The sequence below is a fragment of the Sturnus vulgaris genome, chromosome 5 (assembly GCF_052056855.1).
Source record: "Sturnus vulgaris isolate bStuVul1 chromosome 5, bStuVul1.hap1, whole genome shotgun sequence".
Lineage (NCBI taxonomy): Eukaryota > Metazoa > Chordata > Aves > Passeriformes > Sturnidae > Sturnus > Sturnus vulgaris.
Genome location: NC_142247.1, coordinates 29,310,168 through 29,338,077, shown reverse-complemented (window position 1 = coordinate 29,338,077; position 27,910 = coordinate 29,310,168). Strand labels below are relative to the sequence as shown.

The 27,910-nt window shown below is 39.5% G+C and overlaps 1 protein-coding gene across 2 annotated transcripts in view; it reads right to left on the bottom strand.

Annotated features, from left to right (window-relative positions):
• Positions 1 to 27,910, bottom strand: part of MRTFA (myocardin related transcription factor A) — an 87,037-nt gene that overhangs the window by 43,482 nt on the left and 15,645 nt on the right. Inside the window, exon 1 of one of the 2 annotated variants that reach the window (XM_014882585.2) lies at positions 4,958 to 5,099. The exons of the other annotated variant lie outside the window; for it this stretch is intronic. Coding sequence (XP_014738071.2) covers positions 4,958 to 5,084 — 127 coding nt within the window. The 5' untranslated portion in view covers positions 5,085 to 5,099. Of the gene's footprint in view, positions 1 to 4,957; positions 5,100 to 27,910 lie in introns of those variants that run through there. 2 annotated transcript variants of the gene reach the window in all.

Here is a 27,910-nt window from a genome sequence, read left to right as displayed (position 1 = left end):
TATCCTGCAGAGCCTCCTGCAAGAAAAAGCAGCACAATTTGCCCCACAGGCTCATTTTAATTTGATAAACCTAAGCCACATGAGGAGTCATATCCCATTTCCTACCATAGGTTGCAGAGGTTCTTGCCAAAAAATGTGCTGCTTCTACATTTTGGATTGAAATTTACTGATGCAGCAGGTGACAAAATCAGTAATTCAATGCTCAGAAAAGACTGGAGATACAGGAGATGGGGCATGAAATGAAAGATCTAAGCAGGCACTTATTTTTGGTATAGATATTCACTAAGTTGTTGATCAATTCACTAAGTTGTTGACTTGCAGATGTGACTGCATGATGAAAAATCAGATGACTAGGGACAGATCTTGTGGATGATAAAACTACTGAGATAAGATTTACACAGGCAGCCTGGGAAAGCAGAAGGAAAACCCACTCCTGTCACTGACCCTCATCTTCGGGCAACGACTCCAGAAAGTTTTTCTGGATGCAAAGAAAGCAGTTTGAGTTTCAATATTAAAGTTCCATTTTCAAAAAAACAGCAACTGCTTTTCAACAGTTCCTGGGAAGCCTAGGCATCAGTCACTTGCTGTTTAAAAGTATAAATTAATATTAATATTAATATATTTCTTGAAGAAAGAAACAACAACTATGAAAAATCAATAATCCGAAAGCCACATAAGTGTTTTGAAGCTTTATTAATATGTGTCCCAGCTGCTGGGATTATCAGTACCTCAGCACCACTGCCACTGAATATGAAGCTCAGTTTGACTGTGAAGAAAATTCAGTTGACAGGACAGGAAAGTACTTACTGGAAATTTTACTTGGTATCTATTAGTTCAAAGCATTGTCTGCATAAATGCTACTGACAGCTGTACTCATCGCACCACACCCAGTTTCTACTCTTTTTTCGTTTCTGCATGTGTTGAGTCCTTACATCTTGCAGCTCCAAGTCTGCAACTCTTTCCTTTTAGTATTACTTTGCACTACGGAAAGCACTGTAATAGCCGTTTTTGAGAAATTAAGTAGATCACAGTGTGGTAAACAAGTTAGCCTCTGTCCCTCTCCTCCTCCTCTTCCCATTCCCAGCATGAAAATAGCGAGGGCTAAAGCAACAGCTGGGGATCATTACACTGACAGGAATAGTTCAGTAAACTGCAAGAGGGGAAAACATGTCATATCCAAAAAACCCAAAAACACATTAGAGCATCAAGACTGAAAAAACATGTGAATTCAGCTCCAGGGATAATGCTATGACTCTTCTTCCACTGATAACAACTGACTTACAAAAACCTTGGTCATTCAGTGTTAACCCTTTCCCCACTCACGTCACAGAATTAACAAATACCCTGAAACACCTCTAGTCCTCACAGTCAAATGAGACACACTGGCTATTAAGCAAAAATAAATTTAAATACTTCAAGCCAACTTCAAGCCACTTCACATAAATATTTCATTATCTTACCTTCACTGTACCTCTTACTTTTAAGAATAGCCACAGACTGTGGTTGCAGCAAGAGGATACAAGGAGTGTGATGTGCCACTGGACCTGCCATAAGAAATGCCAGAGCAGATCAGCTCCCCGTACATTCAACACATTTTCTGTGTTTTAATGTGTCAGAGCACTATTTGCATAAATAATTCCAAACAGTGGGATGCATTAGGCCATAATTCAGAAAGGCATCTGTGTGTTTTGGGACTGGTTTCTGACACTACTTTTCCATGAATTTGCATTGCTCACACATCTCCCAACAGAAACTTCAGGTCCATTCTGAAGCAGGAAGACTCACATCACCCGTTACAGAAAAATGTCACCCTGCATTCCTGTGAGATGCCTCGGGTGCAGGGGCTGCCCTCTTGCTGGGGATCTCCTTGGGACTGACAGCTTCCAAGTCTACTCGTGCAAGTTTCCTGATCCCTCCTGGATGAGGTGGGGCCAGGGCCAGCTGCACCTTCAAATGCCCACAGGTCTAATGGCAATAAGGTCTAGACTACTCCTGAAGAAAGTTAAATGCTAACAAACACTTGCATGACTCCTGTTCTCTTCAAAGTACTAAACAGATATTAATAGTTTAATCAAAGGCTAAGCTAACTCAAATTACCTCCCATTTGCTGTGGACCAAGAATGTGCACACAGTTCGTGCAGATCAGATGGCATGCAGGAACTTGTTCCTGTGTCTGGGCCCTGAGATACCAATCTTGGAAAAAGACAGGTGATTTTAGCTGTCAGGCCCCAAGTCACACTGAATGTTTTTGAAGGGAGGATCTTGCAAAAAAAAAAAAAAAAGTGTTTTGTTTAAGAGCAGCAAATTAAAAATGTAGCACAGAAGTGGAAAAGTTGGAATTTAGTTTGGAAAGTACTTAATTCTAAGCTGAACTCACATGAATGCTAACTGGGCTTTGAGTAGCTTTCTGCAATTCCCTCTTCGTATCTCTCATGAGGGGCTACCATACTGTTGTGTTAACTGATCTAGGAACTGCAAATTTGGTTCTAGTATTTGAAGACTAAATCATTCCAAGGCATTCTTGAATAGAAAACATGTTTACGGATTCCTGAATTCTAGGAATTTTGCAAGTAACCGCCCTAATACATATTTTGAAAAATACAAGCTTAAGTTCTTTGACTTCTGCATGTCAAATCCAATTCTGTGTAGAAAGGATCACCAGTTCCCAAACTTCAATGTCAAGTCCTAATTCAAAAAAAGAAATAAATCAGATTTAAGAGACATCTGTTTTCCAGAAATCAGGAAGGAAGATGTATTCTATTCCAGATAGCTGCTTCTCATGAGAATCATTAAGAGAACAGATGAGCATTGTCAGCGTTAGTATAGACAGCCCTTATTTGCCCAGTTTTATTAAGACTGAGGAAGAGAAATGCATGAATTTTCTGTCGTGATGGCAACAAAACTAAGCTCTCATTTTTAGGGGGGACCAAAAACCCACAAAGTCATTAGTGTCAGCTCAATGCTAATTCTGGACTTCCATAAGGGTTTACACGTGGGTGCATCTGTTCCTCCGCTGCCCGTAAGATTTGGCTCTGCAAAATACAGCGCACGCTACAGCACAAACACAACAGGCATCCCGAGACTGCAGGAGACTTGAATGGAGCAGCAGCAAAGCTAAAGGGTTATTTTCTTCATCTGACAGGAAAGAAGCTGGCAGCATCTCCTTCTCTTCCCTAACTTTCATTTGGTAGCTGGTGGAAAGCAGCTTTTCTCACCACAGATGACATTAGAGTATCATGAATTAGCCATGGGGTAGGCTAATAGTACTGCTGGACTTTACAGTCAACACAGTTTTTCCAAAAACCAGAATTATACAAGATTTCAATGGCCTTAATTCACTTCAATTTGAGACAGCAACAAACCTTTTTATATTGATTAAAGTAAGACAGAATTGCTTTTTTCTTGTTGTACATGTTATCCCACCGTACAGCTTGTGATATTTAGTGACTGGATGAAAGATGTATCCTGGTACATCCAAATGCAAAATGCTCACCTTTTGTGAAAAACAATGCTTACAAATACAGGACAGATGCAAGTTCTGGCTTTTTTTAATTTTGGGCTGTTTTTTCCTCAGAAGATTGATGTGCTTCAGCTCTATGTCTCCAAAGCAGATAAAGACATCTGGGAACACTGCCTATACTAATGGATTTATAACTCCTGAACTTGAATTTGAGGACTGTGACTTCAGTTTTCTTTTCCTTCTCCATATTTTTTCAACAAAGAATATTCCAATGAAAACATGCAACACAAATAGTAATATTTTTAAAAATTAACAACAAGCTAGCTCTTGATAGATGTTAAATAGGCTTGGTAAGGGGAGGGACAATTGGGGGCAGAAACCTAATAGTTTTTTTTGGCAGTTCCAGCAGGCCTAGACTACGTACCAGAGAAAAATCCTCTAAATGCAACTGCTAAAATCCTCTTCCACACACTGGCCATCTTTATGCAACAAACATGGCCTTATTCTATCTGGATTCTTGTCCTCGATGGCTACCCCTCCTTTATCTTGCTTTGCTGTCCAAAATGTCAGAAAGTTATTTTCCCCTCCATTCAGATGACATTACTCACTTTTAAAATCACTCATCACCTCGTTCTGAGGCCACTGTACTCCAGATCATTGTTCCCTTCTGCAAGTTCCTACTAAAATCTCACTTGTAGCTAAACAGATCCAGTATTTCTGATAAAACATAAACCTTGCTGCTTGCCAGTGGCTTTTTGTGATGTTCTGCCATTCTTCCCTGTAATCTTTTCCCAGTTCCTGCTTGTTGATATATATTTATTATGCTGCACACTATGAACGGATCACTGCCTGTTTTCATCTTCTCAATCTTTTTCAATCCCTCCAGATTCTCTTCTTTCCTTCTAGATATCACTCCCTGAAATCTGACCTCTGTCTACATAATCTTCCAGAACTGTTAAATCCTCATTTAAAAAGCACACATATTTGCTGAATACCATCAACTAAAACAAAATCATTTAGATATGCACACAACACTCCTTGCACACTCTCAAAACAAGACTATACAGAAACTTAAAACATGGTACTCTTATCTTCTTCAAGGCAGAGCTGCAAATCCAGAACAAGCCTTTACACCTTTAATGAAACAGCCTTAAAGCATTGCCCACAGGAGGCCTACAGATGTAGGGGAGAAGAAATTTTAAGTTTGAAACCAAAACTCCCGAATGTGAGTGAAATTGTTTCAATTGTTTCAGCACTGCAAGTCACTACACAGAGAGCTCCAGGCTTGTCGAGTGATGTGCTTGAGCGCCCTCAGGGACAAGAGGTCACAGGAGTCAGTGGGAAACCCAAAATCTGGACTATTGCCCAGAAAACAAAAACCAGGCAGATTCAATATGCAAGAGGGAAAAAAACCAACAACACAAAAAAAACCCCAAAATAAAACCCCCACAAATGAATTACACAGTGCCTACAACAAAGAGAGCAGAGCCTGCTAACCTTCTCGTAAGCTGTGGTATGAATCCTGGTATGTGCTTGAACAGCTCTTCCCTTGCTTTGACACAGTCTCTGCAAGCGGCACAATCCCGACATAGGCAGGCTGGAGTGTCTTGGCTTTATCCAACATATTAGAGGAAATCCCTGGACCTGAAGGCGGATTCAGTAACACGGGAGGCGTCCAGGCAGGTGGAAGGGGTTCTTAATCCTCACAAGAGACCTAACTGCAATCCCTCTCTACCAGGTTTCCGTCACTGCACCAAGCGGTAGAGCAGAAAAAAATCAGTTTACTGCTAGATTCCAAGGCTGTGCTTGCATCAGAACAGAGAGGTTCTGTAGGCACAGAGAAACCCTGACAGCCAACATCTAAAGATTAAAACCAGCAAGGCTCTTGGCAAAATTTTTCTTCCTACGATCTCAAAGCTCAGACAGAAACTTCCCTGTTGCAGCAAGTAGCTATAAGCATTCGGGCACCCCGTATGCAGAGCACAGCTTATCGACAGATGCGTGGACTTCTTTGTGGGGCCACTTGCAGTAACAGCCAACCTCATTCACCCAAAATAGTGAACAGTTGGTTTCTCTACTCACACTGCAGACACCTGCCAGACAGGCAATATCATGTGACTGAGCAGTACCCTCTCTCCCCATGCATCTCCCGACTGCAAGCACGCTGTGCACACAGCTAGGAGAATACCCCTGCTCCGAGTGCAGAAGACAAGTGCTTTCTCTCCCTTCTTGCTTAAACCCTTGGAAACAAGAGTTTTAGCTGTGGAGAAACCTAAACTGATAATCTAAGAAACAGAGTCTTCGTATGCATTTGCCCTGAGACCACACACAGGTAAGAGCAGGCTACTTCTGTGCAAGCACATGTTCTCACCCCCTCTTCCCTTAAATCCTTTCTCCCAACCTAGTAGAAACACCTACCTGAAGATAATCTGCAGCCCCAAATCAATAACCCTCTTCTGCAAGCACTAGACTTTCAGAATCTGTGGTTGCATGGGAGCAGTCACCTCATCTCGAGTTTATTTCATGTGCATCATGAACAGATGCCACATGGCTGACATATTTTGGTTATACACACTGCCCAGCACGGTACTGGAATTGGCCAGGGAAAGACATGTTCCATCTGAGCAACAATCAGGAGGCCCTCTCACCAGTACAACTGGTAGCTTTGTGGGTTTTTAATTTTGCTAAGCATGAATCATAAGAGATGCAATGAAGTCTGTGGTGAAAAAAAAAAAAAAAAAAAAGAGTTGTCCAATGATACCTTAAAAAAGTATTCTTGTTACCTTTCCAGGAAAAAAAAAAAAGATTAATAGTAATCAGTGTCATCCTACACACCTGAAACAAAGATAACCACACAGACATAGCAAAAATAAAAAGACGAATACTCTAAAAACTACAGGAACAGTTTCCAATTCATATTCTGTTCCTATCCCACTCAATTTTCTCATTTCCAAACAGTTTGAGAGGCATTCAAGCCATTCTATAAAGCAAGGCTGGAATTACAATCAGGGAAAAAATGTTTCTAATAATGAAACTAATATCTAAGAAAAGTAGTGTTCAACCAAATGCTAGATGGCATCAGTGACATTTCTGAGCACTTTCAACAGTACTCTTCTTACTTTGAAATGTTCAACCTCCACCCAGGAAAGAATCCAAACTCCAATGTTCCTGTGAGTAAAAAAGTAGCTTTGGTGATAATATAAAGCTCTGTAATTGCACTACTCTTGAATTACCATCATATATTCAACAGAAATTTTAATCTTAATTTTAGGATTTGTGAAAGTCAGGTGAAGGTTCAGTCTCACACTGAACTTTAGCCAGTAAGGTCAAATTACTGCACAAATAGAAGAGCCTGTTTTTGCATGAGCATTAGCAGTCACAGCACTGTGGAGAGCTGCCTTGGGAAACAGACCCAGCACAGCCCAAGAGTTCTAAAGACAGGATGAAGGAGAAGATAAAGAAACATATTGTCTAGACCTCTCCTTTCAGCAGCAACACAAAACTGCACATTGAGTAAGGCCTGATACTCTGAGCAGAGGTCCCATACCTGTAATAACTAAAGAACAATTATCCAGTGCCACACCAGCTCTACTTTTCCTGGCAAGCAATATACCATCTGGATGGTAAAAATGACAAGATTCAGCTACAGAGGTCAGAAGCTACTATTATTCTGCCAACCAGGGCCTCTGAGTTAGCAGGTCACTACAGCATACAAAACTGAAAAACACAAGCTAGCTGCTCATGCAGCACCTGCCAATACCCAGGTATTGCCAAAACAGCCCTAACACGTTGTCCAGCTTCTGATGAAGAAAACTTTAAGAACTGATGAAAATCTGATCCTTTCAATGTATTGTTGCAGAGCTGCAGGTATGTACACAGACACATCTTTCTTTTTTCCTATGCAGAAAACAGCTTGGATAGAAAGACACTTGACAGGCTCAATGGTAGTTAGGTAAATCTTTTATTTGCTGAGGAAGATATTTTTAAATTTTGTCTTACAGTATAAAATTTTCCCCACAGCATTAGTTAGTGCTCTAAGAGGAGTAATTATCCAAATTATCTGGGTCACAGCACTCCAAAGAGGACGTGGATAATGTCCCCTATGCTGTAAGAAGATAAACTCCAAAGGGCCTAGATTGGAGGATACCCTTCCACACACGAGCAAGCACTTGTGAGGTTCCTCCTTGCAAAACATGGACTCTAAGGGATAAGTCAAGGCCAAGAGCAACCTGTCTTGTACAAAATACTGACACCATTTTCACTTGTTTATAAACATCTAAAAAGTTTTTAAAAGTTTCATTTGTTTTACTGGATCCTGATATACTGATAAGAGATCTGAAACTCTGATCAGTAATCACATGGACAGAAATATCAATGTACTGTAAGAACAAGTAACTTTGACAATTACTCTGGAAATCAGCAGGGTAGATTGGAAAACCCATTTCACAGCAGAGGTAGGATTTCAGCAACAGTTTCAGTTGCTTAACCACTCTAGAAAAGTAGGATCACCCCCACTAATGGACGCCCAATATTCAGTGTCTTGCACAACTTTTACCCTGGAATTGGCAGAAGTGCTATTGGTAAAACAATCACCTTTACCAAGGGGACCTAAGTATGTGCCACAGATTTCCCATCTGAAAAACATCAGGCCCAGTTTTCATAATCTATTCCATGAGACATCAGTTGAGCAGTACATCCTTTGAATTTCAAGTGTGAAATGAGATGCAGAATGTGGGGATGCATTCTACCTTAAGATGCTGCACCAGGTGCACACATGGCTTGCACAGATACAGCTGCTCCTTCTGAGGCCTGGTGGGCATGAAATGCAACACTTGCATTTGAGGTACCACTACCTACTCACTACTCAAAGTAGTGGTACCTTAAAACACACAAAATTTAATTAATTAATTTCTTGTATCTACCTTCAAAAGCCAGGGGAAGGGAGAGAGAAGCCACACTATCTTGACATAGGGTAGAACTTGGATGAGCTCAGCTGTAACACAAAACTGCATCATTAGTTTCTTTTTTCTCAAAAATACTGCATTTTAAAATCCAAATTATTAAGCAGATAAAAAATGTGCTCATAATCTCCATCACCACCTTCAAATGTGCATTTTTCTCCTCCTTTCACCTCCAGTCCTCTCTGCAGCTCAGTACAGGCTCTCCTTTTTCCCCCAGTAATAATGTTCTCACAGGACACAATGCCTGCAATGATCTGCAAGCATGTAATTTAGTGATGAAATATAAACAATGTACTGCTAAAAATTTGCAAACAGCTGTAAAATATGCTCTCTCAGGCAACATGAGAGAGATCTCAGCCAAGGTCTAAGCCAGATGAATCCTAAGAAAGAAGTATGAGCCCACTACATTTAAAGATTTGTCTGAGATTTCTAGCAAGTAGACAAAAGCTGGGAAAATAATAGAATGCTGCACTACATCACTGTGAAGCTTTGATGTCTTACAACTCAATTCATTTTATACTTCAAAATAAATACAGACTGCACATTGACACTTGTGTTCCTTATTTTTCAGCCAGGGATCACATCTATGTAACGTGAGCTCGCTGTGGATATTCCCAGGATCCACCACCAGTGTCTCCCACCAACAGTGACCTTTAGGAAGAGGAAGAAAAGTGAGGCTGGGAGCACCATACATTTTTGCTTCTCCAGTTCTCAGGAAGAGCCTGAAATTTATCTACTCTTATCTTTTCAACCAGCTGGTGACAGCTAGTGCTGCCATTCAGCATTCAGAAAACTCCTAGACATGACAGGTAGCCAAAGCTAAACCACCATGCAGATGTAAAAATAGGTCACAGCAGCAGGAACCATGCCTGGGAACCTGCAGTTCTGTTGTAGCTTTTGAGCAGCTCTTCAGTCCTCCAACCCACTCTGGGATATACCACCACCCCTGCTTTTGGCAAGTTGGCTGTCATTGAGCTGTAATTACTGTGAGTTGAAAGCATAAAAATAGCTGCTGCACAGGGTGGAAAACCTATCAGATGATGTCAAGGCGAGTTTTGAGCCCTCCCTTCCCCCCACCTCCCCCCCCTCCACTTCCTTTCCTATGTCACTTTCTCATTACCTCACTGTCTCTAATTCTGAAAGTGCTTCTCTCTGCATCTTTCAGCTGTCAAAGTGAACTTTACACAGCAGCTAGAGCCAAATCAACCCCCAGCCCATATATAAACTCTGCCACCCACTCCATTCCTTGGGATTCAGCCAAGATGTCAGTTTGCCTTTCCCTGAAAACACGAAGCACATGAAATCCTCGATCCCTATCTGCAAAAGACTGGACCAAGAAGAATCAGTTCAGCCCAAGGAATGCAACTCTGATCTGCATTTGATTAACTCCATAGATAAGCAGTTTCCAAGCAGCAAGGCAAGTCAACATGGTGAGTGAGGTGTGGACAGACAGCAGCACAATCCCATCCCCCTCTGCTAACACCGAGTAACTCAGCCCGGCCTCTCTCCCAGGCTCTGCAGACCTGAGGAGCAAAGTGCGACACAACAAAGCCAAAACTTCTGATTTTCCCACCTCTCCCCTCCCCACATCGGGAGCTCAGACGTCAGTATTGCAAAGAGGCTCTGGAAATATTGCTACAAGGGCAAAAAGAGGGAAAAGAGAGGAAGGGAGGCAAAGACGTCGGTTCACTGATGGGCCATGCCTCCCCTCCTTCCTCCCTCCAGGACCCACTGCACTGAGCAAAGTAGGCGTGATAAAGAGAAGAAAATGGTCCAGAGATCTGGAATACTCTAGATCATGTGCAAACAAAAGCATTATGCAGCACATGCTCTTGATACTACTACATGTGAAGGTAACATCTGCTCAGGTGTCACCTATGCAGCCAAAAAAAGTAGTGCAACTTTTAAAGACATGTTGGTTAATTTAGTTGGATTTTCTTCAGAAAACCATTGACAGCACTTCTGCCAATTCTGTGCTCTAAGAAGCTGCGTATACACTCCTTGACTACAAAAAGGTGTTGCCCAAGTAGAGGTTTCTAGCTAAGAGACGAAGAAATTCTGGATTTCTCTGACCAAAGCAGTGGAAGAACTCTGTCCATGACAGAAAACTTCACAGTAGAGGGCAGAACAAAAGCAGAGCGATTAATAGAAAGATATTAAGAAGCTTTATAACCAGTTCCCAAACAACTACAGCCCACTGTGCATATAAGCCCAACAAAAACAAGCAAGTAAATTAAAAACACATATCCAAGCACATCTTATTTGTTATTTTTACCATTTTGGTTGATAAATTCTGGTTAGATGCAAACACTGTTGCATACCTCTTTTTTAGTTCAAAGTTACTAGCCCTTCTTCAAGTTACCACCCCGTTGTGAGCCCCTAGAATTGGCTGTATGAATGCTCTCACTCTGTTCCAGTGCAAAGTTAGAAAGATTAGCTCAAATTACCTTGGCTAACAAGCTTCACAGTGAGAGCTCACAGAGCAAGAACCACATCTCATATGTGGAGTGCCTATCTCCAGTGGAAGGCCTTAACTGAGAGCTGTTCCAGCTGGAATCACAACAGAATTCCATATATTCCTTTAGTTCAGCTATTACCCATCTTCTTCTAAAAGAATTACTTAGACCAAAGGAAGGAACAGTTCCTTGCTCTTACCTAACAGCAATAGTTTACTTGGTATGAAAGAGTCAGAGGTTTCAAGTCAGAGACAGTCACTCAAGGTTCAAGTTAAAATCGTTCTTAGCAGCCTTCCTGCCTACAGTTAATCTGCTAATTCACCCACATGCTCCCCAAATAACTTTAACTTCTCCAGGGGTAGGCAGATGTGCTCACACAGGTGCAGATGTGCATTTTCCCACCCCCACCACTGCACACAGGCAGGAACAGAGGTTGCAGGAATCACACACACAGAATCACAGAGAACACTGAGTTGGAAGGGACCTACAAGGAGCATCGAGTTCAACTCTTAAGTGAACAGCACTGACATGTGAGTATACACTGTGGCCAGTGGAGAACACTGAGCACAAGACTTTTCAAAACATTTCAAAACATTTCCTCTTACAGATATTCCAGACTTCAATTTAAACCACTATGAACAAGTGAAAACAGCAAAGTCCAAAACATTTGGTTTTGCTCTCAAGAGCAGAAAAACAGAGGAAGTTCCGGCTGGCAGACCAAGGGGGTTAGTGCACAGGATAGAGTGGAAAAGGAATCAATTTGAATTTGTCTTAAAACAGCAAATTATTTTTAGGAGGGAGTAACTAGGGGAAGAAAAGGAGGAAGATACCTTTCCCCTCATGTTAAGGCATGTCTAAGAGTTTGAGAAGTTATGTCACTAATTCCTGTGGTTGTTGAGCAAAAGATATCCTGCACTTCTCTCTCCCACATCCTTTAAACATCGGGTTTCTTCTCTATCAAACCCTCCTACTTACTGCACAAGAGGCCTACCTGCAAACACCTGGAAAATGCAATGTCTATTTTTAAAGCACCTAAACAAGAGAGGAAACAGCCAGGCTGTACTCTGTGTTCAAATACTGCATGTGGAAGGATTAGCAAACTCTTCATTTACTTCTCAGTTTGTACCAGCAGAATTGCTACTAGGTAAACCTTCATCAAAGATTGTGACTTTTGCCCAGAAAGCTGCTTCCTTCTGCAAACACATTGGTTACATGGGCAGTAACAACACTGTTGAGGCTTAATGTGACTATTAATCTTGGTTAATCTGATACAGAATTGCAATCTCAGAATCTAGATTTTTATTAAAGGTTATCTTCCCCTTATGATTGCAGAGTATTTCTTCACAACTTGAAAAAACTATGCACTAATGGAGATATAATTATGAAAAGACCAAAAACCATTCCATTCATTTAGTAAGTTAGTAGCCAACCATAATAATTTTAGATGTGGGTTTTTTTCAACTCTTAACTTTTTCTCTAAAAGTGGTTAAAGTCCTTTGTCACAATCAGGTAGCAGTGGAGGCTTGGTTGAGGTAAAGTAGGTAAAGTTTTATGACAGCTCTAAACCAATTAAGTGGTCAGCTGCCACTAAAAGCAGTGGGGCCTCCTTTACCCTCGTCATGGATGCTCATCTCACCTCACAGTAGAAAACTTCTATTGTCAGGATTATTTGAGATAGGAAATAAATTTCTCTTCAGAATGTAAAATTCAGTTCTTGCATTGCCAAAAATCAATAAATCACCTCCAACATCAAATACTCACTCCTTTAGTGCTGAAATTCAGCTATTCCCTGGATGTATCAATGCCAGTCTAAAGCTCTCATGGTGGCTTCAACAACTGAATTTATTTGCAATATAAAAATACTTAGTGTGTTTGAGCTTTAATCTATAGCTACAACATAAAATGAGCCTGAGACAATGTCAAGGCACACAACCATGATATGGTTAAACTCTTGATATGGATACATTGACCCTGAAAAGAACTCTCAGGATCTTGTATGGATTCATCCCACATCACCCCTCCACACATGCAGACCTTACAGATTTTAAGTGAAACAAAAAGCACAAATCTCAAAAAGGGGAGAATTTTAGACTAGATTTGGGATAGTTTTTACCTGGATGCTGCTAAATTACTCAGCTTTTGATTAGCAGGAAAAATATTCTTGTCATGGTATGGTGGAAGAAGTCCTTTGATGCTTTCATGGGAGTCACTTGCCTATCACTTTAGGAAGATGCAGTTTTGACAGTACTACCACTTCTTCTCCAGAGACTACATTTTTAAGTGAATCCTATTCTGCATCAACCAAACCACAGGTTTACTTTCCTTTCTCTAAAGGGAGAGGGGGCAAAGACACAGGCCTCCTTTGCAAGGAGCATGATTACTTTTAAAACAAATTTTATCTCATGTTCGAGATTCCTGGTAATGTCAGACATGAAAGCAAAGAAAAAGGCAAGTAACTTTGAGAGTGTATCCTCTTCCCAGGAAAACCTGTCAAATCTTAGGAGTTTTAATCACCAACTGACCTAAAAGCATTGGAAGGCACATAGCTAAATGCTTATAAGTGTAAAGATAAGTGTGCTTGGAACATGACATTCTGATTCACACATCACTTTCTGTTCTGCTTACCTCCTCCTAAATCTGTAAGTTCACCTGAAACAATATGCAGAGAAGTCTCTCCAGTCACAATTTTCCTTTAGCTGCCTCACACTCCTCAAAGATATTCCTTTCTTGTTTTGGTGTAAGTTACCAGAACTTATCAGTCAGAACCTCATATTTATGGATTCTGATCAATTCAAATATATTTTTAAATCCTTTGGTTGGATAAACTAGGTTAAAACAAGCAGAGAGATTTACATATAACACAGAGTCTACATGTCAGAATTGGAATTAGAAATCTGTGTATCCTCCCTTCCTTGGCTACTAAATCTATTTTATGAATCCAGACACAAGACAGGGACCATTAAGGTGGGACTGCATAAAAGCAAACAAGTAGAAGATCTAATTGAATAGATAAACATGCAAAGAAAAAATATATGGCTTTTATATGGCTGCCAGTTGCTATGATCTGGCAGGACTTGGCTGCTCGCTGCCAGTACCTTTAACAGCCAGCTTAACAGAAGTCACTTATGAACAAACTCTTCAGAAAAAAAACAATTTTAACAGTGCAGACATTGCCATATGCTTACTTTTAGCCACTATGCTATAGTAAGGCCAGAACTGACTATGAATTCACAATTCTCTCCTATCAGAAAATATTTTTCCCTGGGCATGACAGCAAATCTGTCTTTAGGTTTCAGCTACAATGTGGACAGACAGACCTGGTGTAAGAGAGCAGAGCAGAGGATATTGTTGAGTGTGGCCTCCTGTGAGACTCTCACAGAGAAGCTGATGAAGTCTGAGTCAGATGGGGAGACTGTGAGGTGGACTGAAAACTGACTGGATGGGCCCAGAGGGTGCATCAGCACATGCTGGGGGCTAAGTGGCTGCAAAGCAGCTTGGCAGAGAAGGGTCTGGGGATCCCACTGGACACCAAGTTGAACATGGGACAGTGATGTGCCCTTGGACAAAGAAGGCTAAGGAAGGCACTAGGAGGAATGTTCCCAGCAGATCAAGGGAGGTGATCCTACTCTGCTCAGCCCTGATGAGGCCACACCTGGAGTGTTGCCACAAGCTCTAAGGTCTCCAGTACAGGAGAGCCATGGCCATAGTAGAGATCTTATCCATCTAAAAACCTGAAGGAATGGTACAAAGAACACAGAGCCAGACTCCACACAAATGGTGCCCAGTGACAGGACCAAAGTCAATGGGCACAAACCAAAACACAGGAGATTCTCTACAAACATCAGGAAAGAATTTTTTTACTGTGAGTGCAACTGAGCACTGGCACAAGTTGCCCAGAGAGGTTGTGAAGTCTGCATCTATGGAGAGATTCAAAAGCCATCTGAACACAGTCCTAGGCAACTGGCTCTAGGGGAACCTGACTGAGCAGGGGGCTTGGGGAAGATGACATTCCAGCTTCAATCATTCTGTGATAGATGTGTAACCACCCTTCTTCAGGGATATGTTTGTCTATTCATAGTTATGTAGCAATCTCAGAGTAAAATCAAAGCAAATTCTAACATGACAAACCCCATACATATTTTTAATATGCATTAAGAATAAGAATCACTCACTTCTAACTTAATGCTTAATATTTTGAGTCTATCATGCACTATATTGTATTCTTTGCTGGTCAATCTTTTCTGTCTCTTGGACTTACTATCCAGCCACTGCCACCATTTATAGGCTCCATGACCTAGACTGCAGTAGTTTTCTCACTCTACTTATGATTTCAGAGCTGAAATTATCTGCTTCCTCAGCTTCACTGTTTAGTACAGAACCCAAGCAAGATGAAATAATCTAGCATTATGCTCTCATCATTCCTTCTTTTTGAGGGCTCTAGGTTTCATAAGAACGTTCAGTGAGTTAATTACGGTCAGTGATGCATCAGGAAAGTGAGGGGGGTTTAATGGCTTTGTTTTCAAAAGTGAATCAGACTCCTCACAAGAGAGTCCAATTGTCCAGGCTAGCTGGGGCTAAGCAGCAGGTGCACCGAGCTGCTGCAAAACAGGAGTGAAGGGAAGTACAACCCCTTCCCCTCCCTTCCACTGGTCCTGACAAATCATTGGGAAAAAATCATTTAAACTGTTTTGTGTTATTTCATCCTTGAGACAAGCTTCTTCATTTTAGTTTCAATTCGGTTTCTTTATTTTAGTTTACCTAAAGATATTGGGTCCCAAGAGACGGAGCTGCCACGTTTCTGTTTGGAATATCTTGAAGATAAACATACAGGCAATGTGCTCTGTACAGATAGCCAGAGCACGTGAAAGAAAATCATCACTTTGTGGGCACATCACGATTACTCTTTGTACTACAAGCACACCAGATACTTAATTAGCACAAGCACAACAGTTTCATGATATGTCAGATTTATTATGGTTATGCTGCAGAAATGTTTAGGACTTCTGAATGCCTCCTTCCCTCACGGTTAATGGAGCATAGTTGCAGCAGGGCAGCCAGACATCTGGAAATTCTGCAGAAGTGTTAGAAGAACACTCATGGTCCAGCATGGGGGAGGAGGAAGAAGGAAAAAAGTGGACAGTCCAGCAAAATGAGACATATACAAGAAGCAGTATCTGCTATTAAATCAACCCCCTGGAAATAAGGTTCACAATTTAGGCCCCTGGCTCTCCAGCTTCGGTTATAGGAATAAAATTATGCACAGCCAGCCTCCTGTTACAAATTAGAAAGAAGAACTCAAGTACTTGACAACACCAGAATTATGATCCTGGGACATTTTTCTCCACTAAGTCCTCCCACACTTTTCCGTTTTCTGCTCCCAGCTCTTCTCTCCTCTTCCCCTAAATCAGTTACACACCATTTTTCACTAAAGAAATTATTTTCCCCCCTGCTAACTCTCCAAATTAGGTGCTACTCAAAATTCTAAATCAAGCTCTGCAATCTCCTGTCCCAATTAAATCAAAGGAAAGAGCAGTTCACATAAATAACATTTTCAAGATCCAGTTTTAGCTTCTAGATTTTGCAGCAAAGTTTCCAGTCCTGCTTCAGGGCCAGAAGGTTAAACATTTCTCAATGACGCAGGCTCCCTTAGCAAGAGAGAGATGAGGAAGGGGTCCAAAAAAACCTCATTCTTCCCAGGCACTAAATCAACAATCACAGCAAACAGTGACTGCCTCTCTCCAAGGAAAACTGGGAAGAGTGGAGCAGTCTCTTTTTACAAGCAGCCAGTTTGTCTGTCACCATAATGCAAAAGCTCACTACAAAGAGAAGAAAAATAATCATAAGAAAATAAGTTTTTTAAAATCCCAGAATGGAGATTATATATTGTGCACTATATAGAAATCACAAATTTAAAAACAAACAAAAAAAATTCTGTAGAGCAATATCTGCAAATCTGTTTAAAATTGCTGCTCTTTTCTGGTCCATTTAAAGTTGCCAGTAACTTTCTAGATAAAATTAAAAGATGCTTTTACTTTTAAATGGGGTGAAATTTTCATGCCTGAGAGACCACTTTTCATATACTAGATATTCCAGAATCTCATTATAATTTCTCAGTTTTCAAGATAAGATAAGCAATAGTACTTTTTCCAAAAGGAGTCTACTAATCAGGATCTTGTTCTCACTTACTTAGAGGTAACATGAAATCTGAAAATCTGTATTGGAAAGTGTTTTCTGTTTATTTCAGGTTTTCCTGAAAGAACACTGAAGGCTCTAAGCTTTGGGAATGTTTTGCAGCAAGTCAAGCTCAAGGTACTTTCTGAACCAAATGTTTTGGAGTCGCAATTTTTCATCAGTGGTACCTCAGTGTCACATAGTAACTTTAATAAAATCAAAACCACTCAATATATTTTTGAAAGACATATATTTGAGTTGACATCAGCGAACACAAAGTTCAAATCTCAAATATTGAGAAACATAGACAAGGAACAGCAGCTTCAACCAGAATATCTCCAGCAGAATTTTTTTAAAAGAAAAAAAAAAAAATCACAAAGGTCACTTATGATTACAGACTGATCAAGCCTGCTTGTGCTTCACTGAAAGCTGCAATTTCTTTATTTGGGATATGCTCATTTTTGAGAAAAAACAATCAGGGCAAAGAAAAAGGAAGACTACAAAGAACTACAAATACATTTCTCAACCTACTTTTCACATAGGATGATTAAATAGGTTCGTATCCTGTTGGGGATCCAATGCTGTGCATAATGCCTGGGAAGCATCATTAACATTATGTAGAGGATCTGATTTAAAATAAGCATCACTACAGAAAGATACAAAAAAAACATTAAGCAGGTCACATTAGCAGATACTATTTTAGCACTTGCCTACTTTAAGAATATTTAAGTATTCTTAATTTCTTACATAAGCTTCTTTTAGGGAGAATATTTTGCCTGCATTAAGGTTTGCATCAGTTTACCTACAAGGAGTTACTTGCACTGAAAGCCATTGACACATTTAATATTGAAAACTAGCAGACTTTTAACCAAAGAAATTCTAGGACAGCTTTCCAGTATGAGTGAGAAATCTAACACTTTTTAAAGTGGTGCTCAATAAATTTATGTAGGGGACTATATGACCAGGTTATTTGCAGCAGCAAGGGAGGGGGACCCTGCAACCCTGAAGAGTAATTCCAGTTCGGCTGCTTTATGACTTCTTACCTACCTAAACTATTGCTAAATTATACAGCATTCTTAAACCACACTAAGGTTAAACACAAAAGAGAGCTGTGCCAGTGGAATTAAAGTGGTTTTCTATATTGACTTTGATAGTAAAATTCTCTTGACAAAGAAATTGAGAGGAAAGGGGAACAATATTTCTTCTATTAAGATAGAGATTCTAGTTTCACCTCCAATGAAGCAGGCTCGTGTTTCCTTAGCCACAGATTAAAAACCAGACTGCCTCAAGACAACCAGCTGAGGTTTCTCCATTTAAAAAGACAATTTGGAACAAGTGCCAGTCTCTCCTTGGAAGAACCCTAAGGTCAAAACAGCAGAGGGTGCTGTAAGTCCAAACTGAGGTGCAGCAGCTCAGCAGCAAGGAGAATCCAGATGTAACATGAAGCTGGAGGTTACTTCAGATTTTGGAGTGGGCTTTTTGTCAGGTTTTTTGTTTGGTTTTGGTGAGATTTTTTGTGCTGCAGGAGGCATTTGAAACTAGTAAAAGCAGACAGCAAACAGGTTAATACAAGAATTTATTTTTAGTAGCTTCCACATAACATTAAACAACAACATCAGAGACATTTCCAAAACCTCAACAGTTACCTATAATCCCTACCACTGATCTATACAGCTCTGGGCACACATTAGAACATTAGAGATTGATTCACATCGATGTTTAGACCTTAAAAAATTGTACTTTAATGACTACAATCAAAATATAGACTGGATTTGGAACCCATTATTTAAAAAAAAATCTTGATTATAAACACTAAAAGCACTAATGCAAATTTCTACTATCACTCAGGCACAGAAACTTGAGCACTTGGTTAAACATTAGTCATCTCTTAAATCTGGCAAACAGTGGATAGCAAGGAGTCACCAGGTAACTGGGAGACAGAAAGGATGTGTGTCTGCAGTGCATCCCTTTAGGCAAAGAATGTGGTGTAATCATCATACCAGTTTAGAGAGACTCAGCATAGCACACGTTCAGGTATTAATCCAGAACCTAAATTAGTGGCAGGCCATAAAGATGACTATGATCTGCCTGAGCCACCAAGATAAAAATTATCAGTCTGAGCCTATATACATAATCAATATTAATTCCTATACAATTGTGCCTCAAGACCCCTAATAAGAACCTGATAATCTTTTTTCACTTCATTTTTCCAATGTGCTTGCTTGAACTATATTCCTAAAGAAAAACTGATTCATATTCACCATGTAAATGAGTGAGTAACTCAGAGTATGATGACAACAACTAAACAGGGCCCATTATACATAATGCATTAATTTCACAGAAAGGAAAACTATGCTTTGATTAGTTACAACATATAAAACCTGACATGACTTTACATCCATTTTAAACTTTCATTTTATTTTTAATAACAATTGATGAATGATACAAAATATTGCAGTACGATGATGATAATCTTACTATGTACACTGGAAACTGGTTAAAATGCACACATGGGTCCCTAAAGTTAATTCTCAGAAGCTATATTTTAAAGTAAGCTGGAGCCATAAGAAGGGTATTAAGAAAAGCAATTAGTGAATTGTTTTATGTCTACCACATCTTTACTATTTCAGAACAAGTGCAGCATGTATGTGCACCCTGCAAGTTAATCTCAGTTCACAGAAAGGATAAGGGCAAAAAGTTGCCCTGAGTGGCTTTTTTCCTACTCTCTCCACCTATTGGGTAACACTTGCTGTATAAAAAGAATAAACAGAGTAATCTCAAAAGAGATGAAGGGAAAAATATTATTTTCAAAAGATGTTTCAATGCTTCAATAAATACTTACTACAGGGTTAAAGAGATTTCCAGGAGTTTCTTGTTTAAATTTAAGGTTGTCAGCAGAAATAAGTAGTGTTCAACTAATTTATTCTAATGAGTACTCTTTATTGTAGACTACCATTCTTGACACCAAAAAAAAAAAAAAAAAAAAAAAAAACCACCAAAAAAAACGGAAAGCATCCTTTGTATATTTAGTTTCAGTACAATCCTTTAACTCTATTTTGGCTAACACAACCACACTGTGATTTACTTACTCAACAGTTAATCACAGGGATAAAAGGTAGCAAAAGGTTATGTTCAGATCTCTTATGAATGGAATAACTCACTAATGTGCAGCTTACAGCTGTGCACTCCTCTCTCCATGTCTTATGACAGCCAACCCAGCACTCCATGCAGTTTGCAACTCCAGCATAAAAATTTCCATATTTAAAGCTGACTTCAGGAACATCCCATTTGCTGCTTCGGAAAGAATTCCCACTGCATGATGACGATGAAGCTCACATAACTTTGTTCAGCCCTTGAATCACATGCAGGATTCTGGTTAAAAGCCAGTGAAGAGTCATTTTATCACTACTTAGAATATACACACTCAGGGAGCTGTACCAGTAACTGGGGAACTCTTTACACTCCCCAGGAACTTGCTACCTAGATACAAAAGGTTACATTTCCAAGCGCCATAGATTCCAAACAGAAATCAAAAGTTCTATTTTTAAAGTAGTGATGCTGCAAACTATAGAGCCAGGAATGTTCTCCCCTCAGCTCCACCCTCCATCCAAAATCAAAATCACAACTGTGATGATTCAAGAACTCATTGCAATCTTGAAATTCCACGTTGGAGGGAGGGGAAAGAAAAATAAAATTTCTACTATTCGAACAAAACGAAATGCAAAAAACCTCACAACTAGAAAAACCTCTCATTAGAAAATTAAAACAACAGCAAGGGGGAAAAAAAAAATCCTTCTAACTGGGGCTTGAAAAAGACAAGATGAAGTCAGAAGGCATTGTACTGCATCAATGAAAGGTCTTCCTCATGTACTGAAAGTCAGTACCGAATTTTAAATTTATTTAGAACAGGAATGAGAACATCAACCACAAATTGCAGCTCTGACATTTGTCACTCCTGAAAGAGTTGAGGAAGGAGACATGTCCCTCCTAAGAATACACAGACACACTGTCTGTCCTCTTTCTTCCCATTAAAAGCAGTTTAGGAGTTGACATCCCTAAAGCACTTCAACTTAAATCCTGTAAAGAGGGAAGAAAAAGATCCTGGGAGTTGTGTTTTTTGAAAGAAAGAATGAAGGGATCAGCACTACTTTTTCCTAAATTGAATTTAATGCGTCCCTAATCTACCAAAGTAGCTCAAAAATCCAACTTCTCCCCAGAAAATGAGGGAAGTTTTGCATTAGATTCAAAATGACACTAATTTTTAGCTGAAAGAATTGTTCCTTTTTCAGAACTAGTTGGATGCAAAGCAAATTAGACCACGGAAGTCAAGCTTTATCCACTACAGAGATGCAAATTATTTCTGTGCTCATTTACAGTGCTGACTTCAAAACAGCTTTTCTTTTGTTCTCTAAATATGCATTTAAAAAAACCCTCTTGTTCATCTAAACCAAACTTCTGACAGTTTAGAACCACTTGCTTCTGGGTTTGCATACCTGCCTTGATATCTAATAGACTTTAACAATTTTTTTCCAGCAGGTCAACAGAACAAACATATCAAAACCCAAAGATGCTATTCAATAGACTACCTTACACTGAACAATCTTAATTTCTTTCAGTATACTCACATAAAGAAAATTAAAATGGGACAATTATTAACGTTCAATATATACCAAGACAGTGCAAACAGTATTGTGCACTGAAACAAACCAAAGCTACCCAGAACAGTAAACAAAGGTTTTAAGTAGAGCACAACCATAAGGAAATAGCATTCATTAAGAGAAGCAGCCATTTGGCCAAGTGCTAACATTAATTAATTAATTAATTCTGGCAATGCACTGTTAGACTCTACATGACCCTGAGTGGCCATAACACTTATCTGCAAAACACTGGGAAAAAAACAATCTGAAATTTCGGGTTTCTCTCTGGCTGATTGCACCTCTGTATGTGTACTGCACACACACTTCTGCCCAGCCACCTGCTAGAAGCCATAAAAAAGAATTTGTGACAAAACCAAATAAAACTAAAGTAAAATTCTATTTCAAAGTTTGTTGTTATTTAAACACAGAAGTTGCATATAAAGGCCAGCAGCACACCCAAGACTCCTGAGATTTCCCCCAGTCACGAGTCCCTCATATGGCTGCTCAAAAACATTTAAGTGTTACTAAATCGTAGATTGTGTAGACAAAAAAAAAAAAAAATGCTTCTAGCACTCTTACCTCTCCATAAAAATAAAGGAAAAGAAAAAGTAATATTCATGACTCATTTCTTCAGGGGCCAGTCTGTTACAAACCCAGGTAACAGCAAAATCTATTTAGTCCATATCCTGACTGAACAGTGATCAACAGCAAAAGAATTTGCAAGAGTTCTATATGGGATAATTAGATAATGACAGAACTAACAAAAAGGCTTCAGGAGAACAAAAAAAAAAGAGGCTACATAGGGAGATTAGGTTGAAGTAGATAATGGGAAGGAAACAGCAAGCTTTTGGAATCAGCAAATAAATATAAAGAAAACAAATTATTCATATGCTGAGAGAGTCAAGGCAGCAAAAAAGATCAAGTGACTCTTGGAGAAAAACCACTAGAGAAGGAATTCCCACTGCTAAGAGCTTGGTACAGATCTGCACATCAGCTTCACTGTCAGCAGAATGAAAATACACAACTTGCCACAGGGCTGGTTCTAAAACTACACACTTGAAACTGAATGCAGAATTTCACCCCACTGTGTATGTCTGCTTTTTGAATTATTGCATCAGTAATACCAGTTCTTTAAATAAGTTCAGTAGTCCAATGAGATGTCAAATAGAGCAGTTACATTTTTGGTCTTATTTTTGCTTTTTTGTTTTTCTGGGTCTATTGCTTTTTTGGAATGTCTTTTCAGCTTGATTTTCCCTTTTACTTTTTCCTTCCTCCGCTGTCACCACTCGCACTGTTTTTTTTTACTCCTCCTTTTTTTCAGTTTGACAGGTGTGTTTAATTTTTCTCTGGTTAATACAATGTGCATCTTACTGTTCATATTGTTCGTGCTTCAGTTATTTTTTTTGTTCTAAAGAAACAATCCCTCCCTGCTTAAACTATTCTGCTCCCAGAAGAGTGATGCTGTAACATCCCCCTCAGCTCTTTCTCCAAAACATTAAGAATGTTTTCTCAGCTTCAGTATCAAAGGAGCTGCTTTTCCTGTGCCCACCAATATAGAATAGAGACACTATGTCCTAGATCAGCAATGGCTTCAGATACTCCTGCTTCTGGAGTGGACTCCCATTGACAGCCAAGCAGTAAATAAGCACAGCCTCAGGACCTGCAGTCTTGAAGAACTTTTGGTCTATGGAGTACAAGCTGTGTAAGCTCTACCAGGATAATTTATTCACCCAGCTTAGGCCACGATTATCCTATTTCTTCAGTGGCTGTTTGGAAACTTTGAGGAGTTGACTGGGACAACTGTTTCCATCTTCCATCTTTCCAGTAGGGCTTCTGGAGATGAACATCAGGACCAAGAAGGTTTGAGAAGTTAAGTCTTTCCTCAGTTAAGCCATTTTCCTCATTTCCTCATTCTAGCTCTCAACAGACAGGAGATCCAATTTGAGCCTCTGAAATAGCTTGCCCAACACACAGCTACCTCAGGAAACCAAACAAGAGCAGCCACCAACATCTGAAGTCTCTTAATATTACAACTGAACAAATTAGCCTTGTCATCAAGTAGCTGTTTTCCTTATCTAGAAGCTTGTAATACCCTTCTATTATTCAAGGCAGATCTTTAAAACTTATTATGCATATTCCTGTTGTTACACTCCATTTCCCCACCAATCTTGTGGATCCATTTACGTCAATATTTGCCTGCTTCTTGCTAAAGATTTTTCCAGCAGTGGTTGATCCAGGAGGGGCCACTGATGGAAGAGGTGCAATAAATCTGTATCTCTCATCAGGTAAACTAAGCAGGAGATTGCCTCAACATTACAGAGCACCACTTCATAATCTAGGACTAGGGTTAGCTGATTTAAGCAAAAGCTCCATACAAGTACCCCTTAGTGGGAGAAACTCTCACCCTCAGAATTAAATGAAAGCTTCAGTTGTTACTGTAATTTGGAAGAGACAAGAAACACAGCCTCATGAAATTTTGAGGAAAAAGCAATACTAATATGAAGACTGTTTTCTTAATTTTAACAAGTATTACTTTATTATGTGAGTTTCCTGAGAATACGACACACAAATTCACTTACAAGAGTTACAAGAACACTGAAATGTAAATTTCATGGCTGTTCTTTGGCAGGGGGAATTAAAAAACTTATTAGCAACAGAGCACGTTAAAGTCAACATCTTTTTTCAAGCCTTCACATAAGAGCTTTTCTCCCAGCAAAGCCAGATTAGATACTATCTGCCATATGCATCCTTGTTAGTGTCTAAACCCTACCTCCAAAATTCACAGACTGCAAGAGCACAACTGCAAGAATGATGTATGATGCATAAACCCTCTTCTCAATTGACACAAATGCTACATAAGATGTAGGCCTGTCATTCCTATCTACAGCAGGGGATACAAAATAGTCATACTTTGGTTCTCTAAAAAACAAATAATATGTCAGGACTATAAAATAAAGGTCATACAGGATCTTTACAGACATAAAATCTTCACAGATATTTTAAAAACACACAAAATTAAGTTAGGGAAATTAACATGGTCAATTCAGGGAAAAAAACAACAGCAACAACAAAACAAACCAAACAAACAAAACCCAGCAATTTTGGGGGAAAAATTAAACTAAGAAATTATCGTTTTACTTGTCTCTTCCCCAGTCACTACTTAAGGAAATGAAAAAGCATTTGACTTTCAGGAACAAGTTTGTCTTCACACTTTGGGCATTAAATATGTGCTGCTTTTCATATAATGCTGCAGAGATTAAGAGTACACAAGCCCAAACTCCTGGAAGCTTGTGGTCAAATCTTACCAAGGTTACAGTCTCTGCTCCATAGAGCAAAGGCCATTCATATCTATATATGTATTTATTTTCATGACTATATAATGTCCTAGGAGTCTCAGACAAAAATGCCCTACAGAAGTATCTCATGCTTCCATTAACAGATAATTCTCATTCTAGCATGAGTTACATGTGAGAAATGTAACCCTGTACATATCTAACGGGTAAGCACAGCATCACGAAAAGGCCACAGTACTTACAAATGAATCGTGTAAACAAAATGCCATTGTCATTCTCAAGGAAACAGACTTTCAAGCTATAAAACAAGTATTGGAAAGTTTTAAATACTATGCAAACCATGCAATTTAAAATATCTCCAAAGTATCAACAATATGTTTAATCAGAAAATAATTAACAGTAAAACCACATAAATCAATCAAAAGCTAATGAAGGAACAAGTCTTGAGAACAAGTCTTAGCTTTGTCTGGAGTTTTCTAATCTTCATAAGCCATCTAAATGTAACACTGGAGACCAACAAGGGAAGAAAAAAAGAGATAATTTTATGTCTGATGAAGCTCTAAATTGAAGAGTGTTTAACATCCAAAAAGTACCCATCTGCAACCTGCAAATGAAATCACTACAGTTCTCTAATTTGTCTTTATCTGAAGTCACACAGCCTCCTGGCACTTCCTATAGATTTCAGCAATCATGATTCACTAGCAAAAATTCACCACAGGGTATGTTTGGAGTGGTACCTGATTGGAGTGTTGTCATCTGCATTTCTGGTTCCAGCAGTGTCATGTCAATCCTTTTCTCAACAGTTACAAGTTTCTTTATATAGACATAGATATCTTGAAGAAAAAAAATAATCCAAGAGGACCTCCCAACTTTAATCTCATTCAAAATTTGCACAAAATTCTCATCCTTATATCATGAAAACTGCATCTAGTGAGAAAAGTCAAGTCTTTCAATATGCAGTTCTCTGCTTATTCACTACAGACAAGTTGGAACAGCCCAAGATCCAGTTACTGCTAGGAGAAAAATGAACACTCCAAGGGAGAGCAAGATGGGAAATTTGCAGAAGGTCTGCCCCTTGATGCTCTGTAAGTTGAAGGGAGGGGGGAGGAAGGGGTCAGAGACACCAGAACTGGCAGCTTTTCCCCTTTTATAAGAGGAGGATGACGTCTTGGGTAGACTTGCAATCCCCTAAGGGGCTCTGCTGATGAGGCAATTTCATTCCAAGGACAAGGAGACCCAGTGTTAACATAAACATGCAGGCATCCTCAGCTTGGAAACAACATGGCCAAAGTTATACATCCTGCTGATACATCAGTCACTTTTCTTCAGTCTTTGCCAGTCCTTTTTCTCAATAATTAAACTATTCCCCTAATCAACTCCCTTTGCTGGTAACTAAACCCGAGCTACTCTAGCAGATGGTAGTGTCTGTTTCTTAAAACCAAAAAACCTGCCCTGTGTCATTCAGACGTTTCCCACCATGGATCACACCCTCCATTCTAACCAGAGTAGGGGTTAAAAAAATTTCAGTCTTGTTTCCCACATCCACATGATCAGTTTCAGATTATTCGGGATAGTGGACAAAACTTTTACAGTCAAGTATTTACTGAGTAAAAGATTAAAATAGAATTAAGTCTTTCCTCACTAGATGATTCTAGCTCCCAATAGAAAGGAAATTCAGTCTTGGTCTCTAAAGAGTCTCAAGTAATTTGCCCAACAGATAATTATCTTAACAAACTAATTCCAATATTTCTGTCCCCAGAGCATCTTTCCCTTATTCCCCATATTTCCACAAGGCTCATCATCGTTTCTCTTTAGGTCATCTAAGTAAGTAACAGCATATATTTCTACCAAGCCCTAAATTATATTGAGCTGTGCATATCTAAGATACAGACAAATTTTTAGATTTTAAATCCCTTTTTACCAAGTCAGAATTCCTCTCCTGCCACAACAGTATGCATAAAAATGAGCAGCTAGGTGTGCAAATCTGCTTAAGCCCTATTTTCTGACCCCTCTACAGTGAAATAACTTCAGGACTTCTCTACCACTCAGATACAAAACTCCCTGACAGCTGCTCGACTGCTGAGGGAACAGCATGGCAGGTTTTAGCAGCACATCTTCCTTCCCACACACAAACACACCTGGAGCTTTAAAGGAGGCAAGAAAAACTCATTTAGTAGCTTTAAACAATGCAGAAAAATCCCTTAAAGGGATGATATTGTAGTATTTATCTGGTTTTCACACTCCATACATCAGTAGTGTATTGTAGAAGGACAAGAATCAGTTCCTTTGGGTTTCTCTTGCACTCAAATGCCACTTTTGCAATCCTACATCTGCAGCCAGATAGGCCTAAAATGTTCCTTCTTGCTCTGCAATCTTTACAAAAAAGAACTGCAGCAGTGCACTGTATCATGAGCATTCAGAGACACTAGGGACAGAAATAACTCACTTTACCACCTACTCTGAATATTCACATGCATCACAAGTAAAGGAAACATCCATTTTTAGCAGAAGGAATGCTTGTTTTTGTTGTGATACATAGAAATATAACAGGAAGCAGTATGCCCCAAGTGAAAAGGAAATCTTTCCTACAGTTTCCAGGAACATCACTTAACTCTCTGAAGTATGCATGTGTGCACTGTCGGTGACCACAAAGAGGCAGATGAAATGTAAAGCATTAAGCAGGATGTTGCTCCTTTGACCAGCAAGGAAGATGAAGACTGCACTACCAGATGTCTTCTGACAGACATTCCTTCATTATACTTTGTGGTAATGTATTGGTTGTGGCAGGGTTAGAGCTACGGCTGCAGAAGTGGCTGATAGTATTAAAAAAAAAAAAAAAGTTCTAGAAAGTCAAATGTTACAGAAGCAGCAAAGGTCTCAAAGTTAGGATTCAGCTGGCTAAGTACTAACAGCAATTGACTGTTGTGAAATA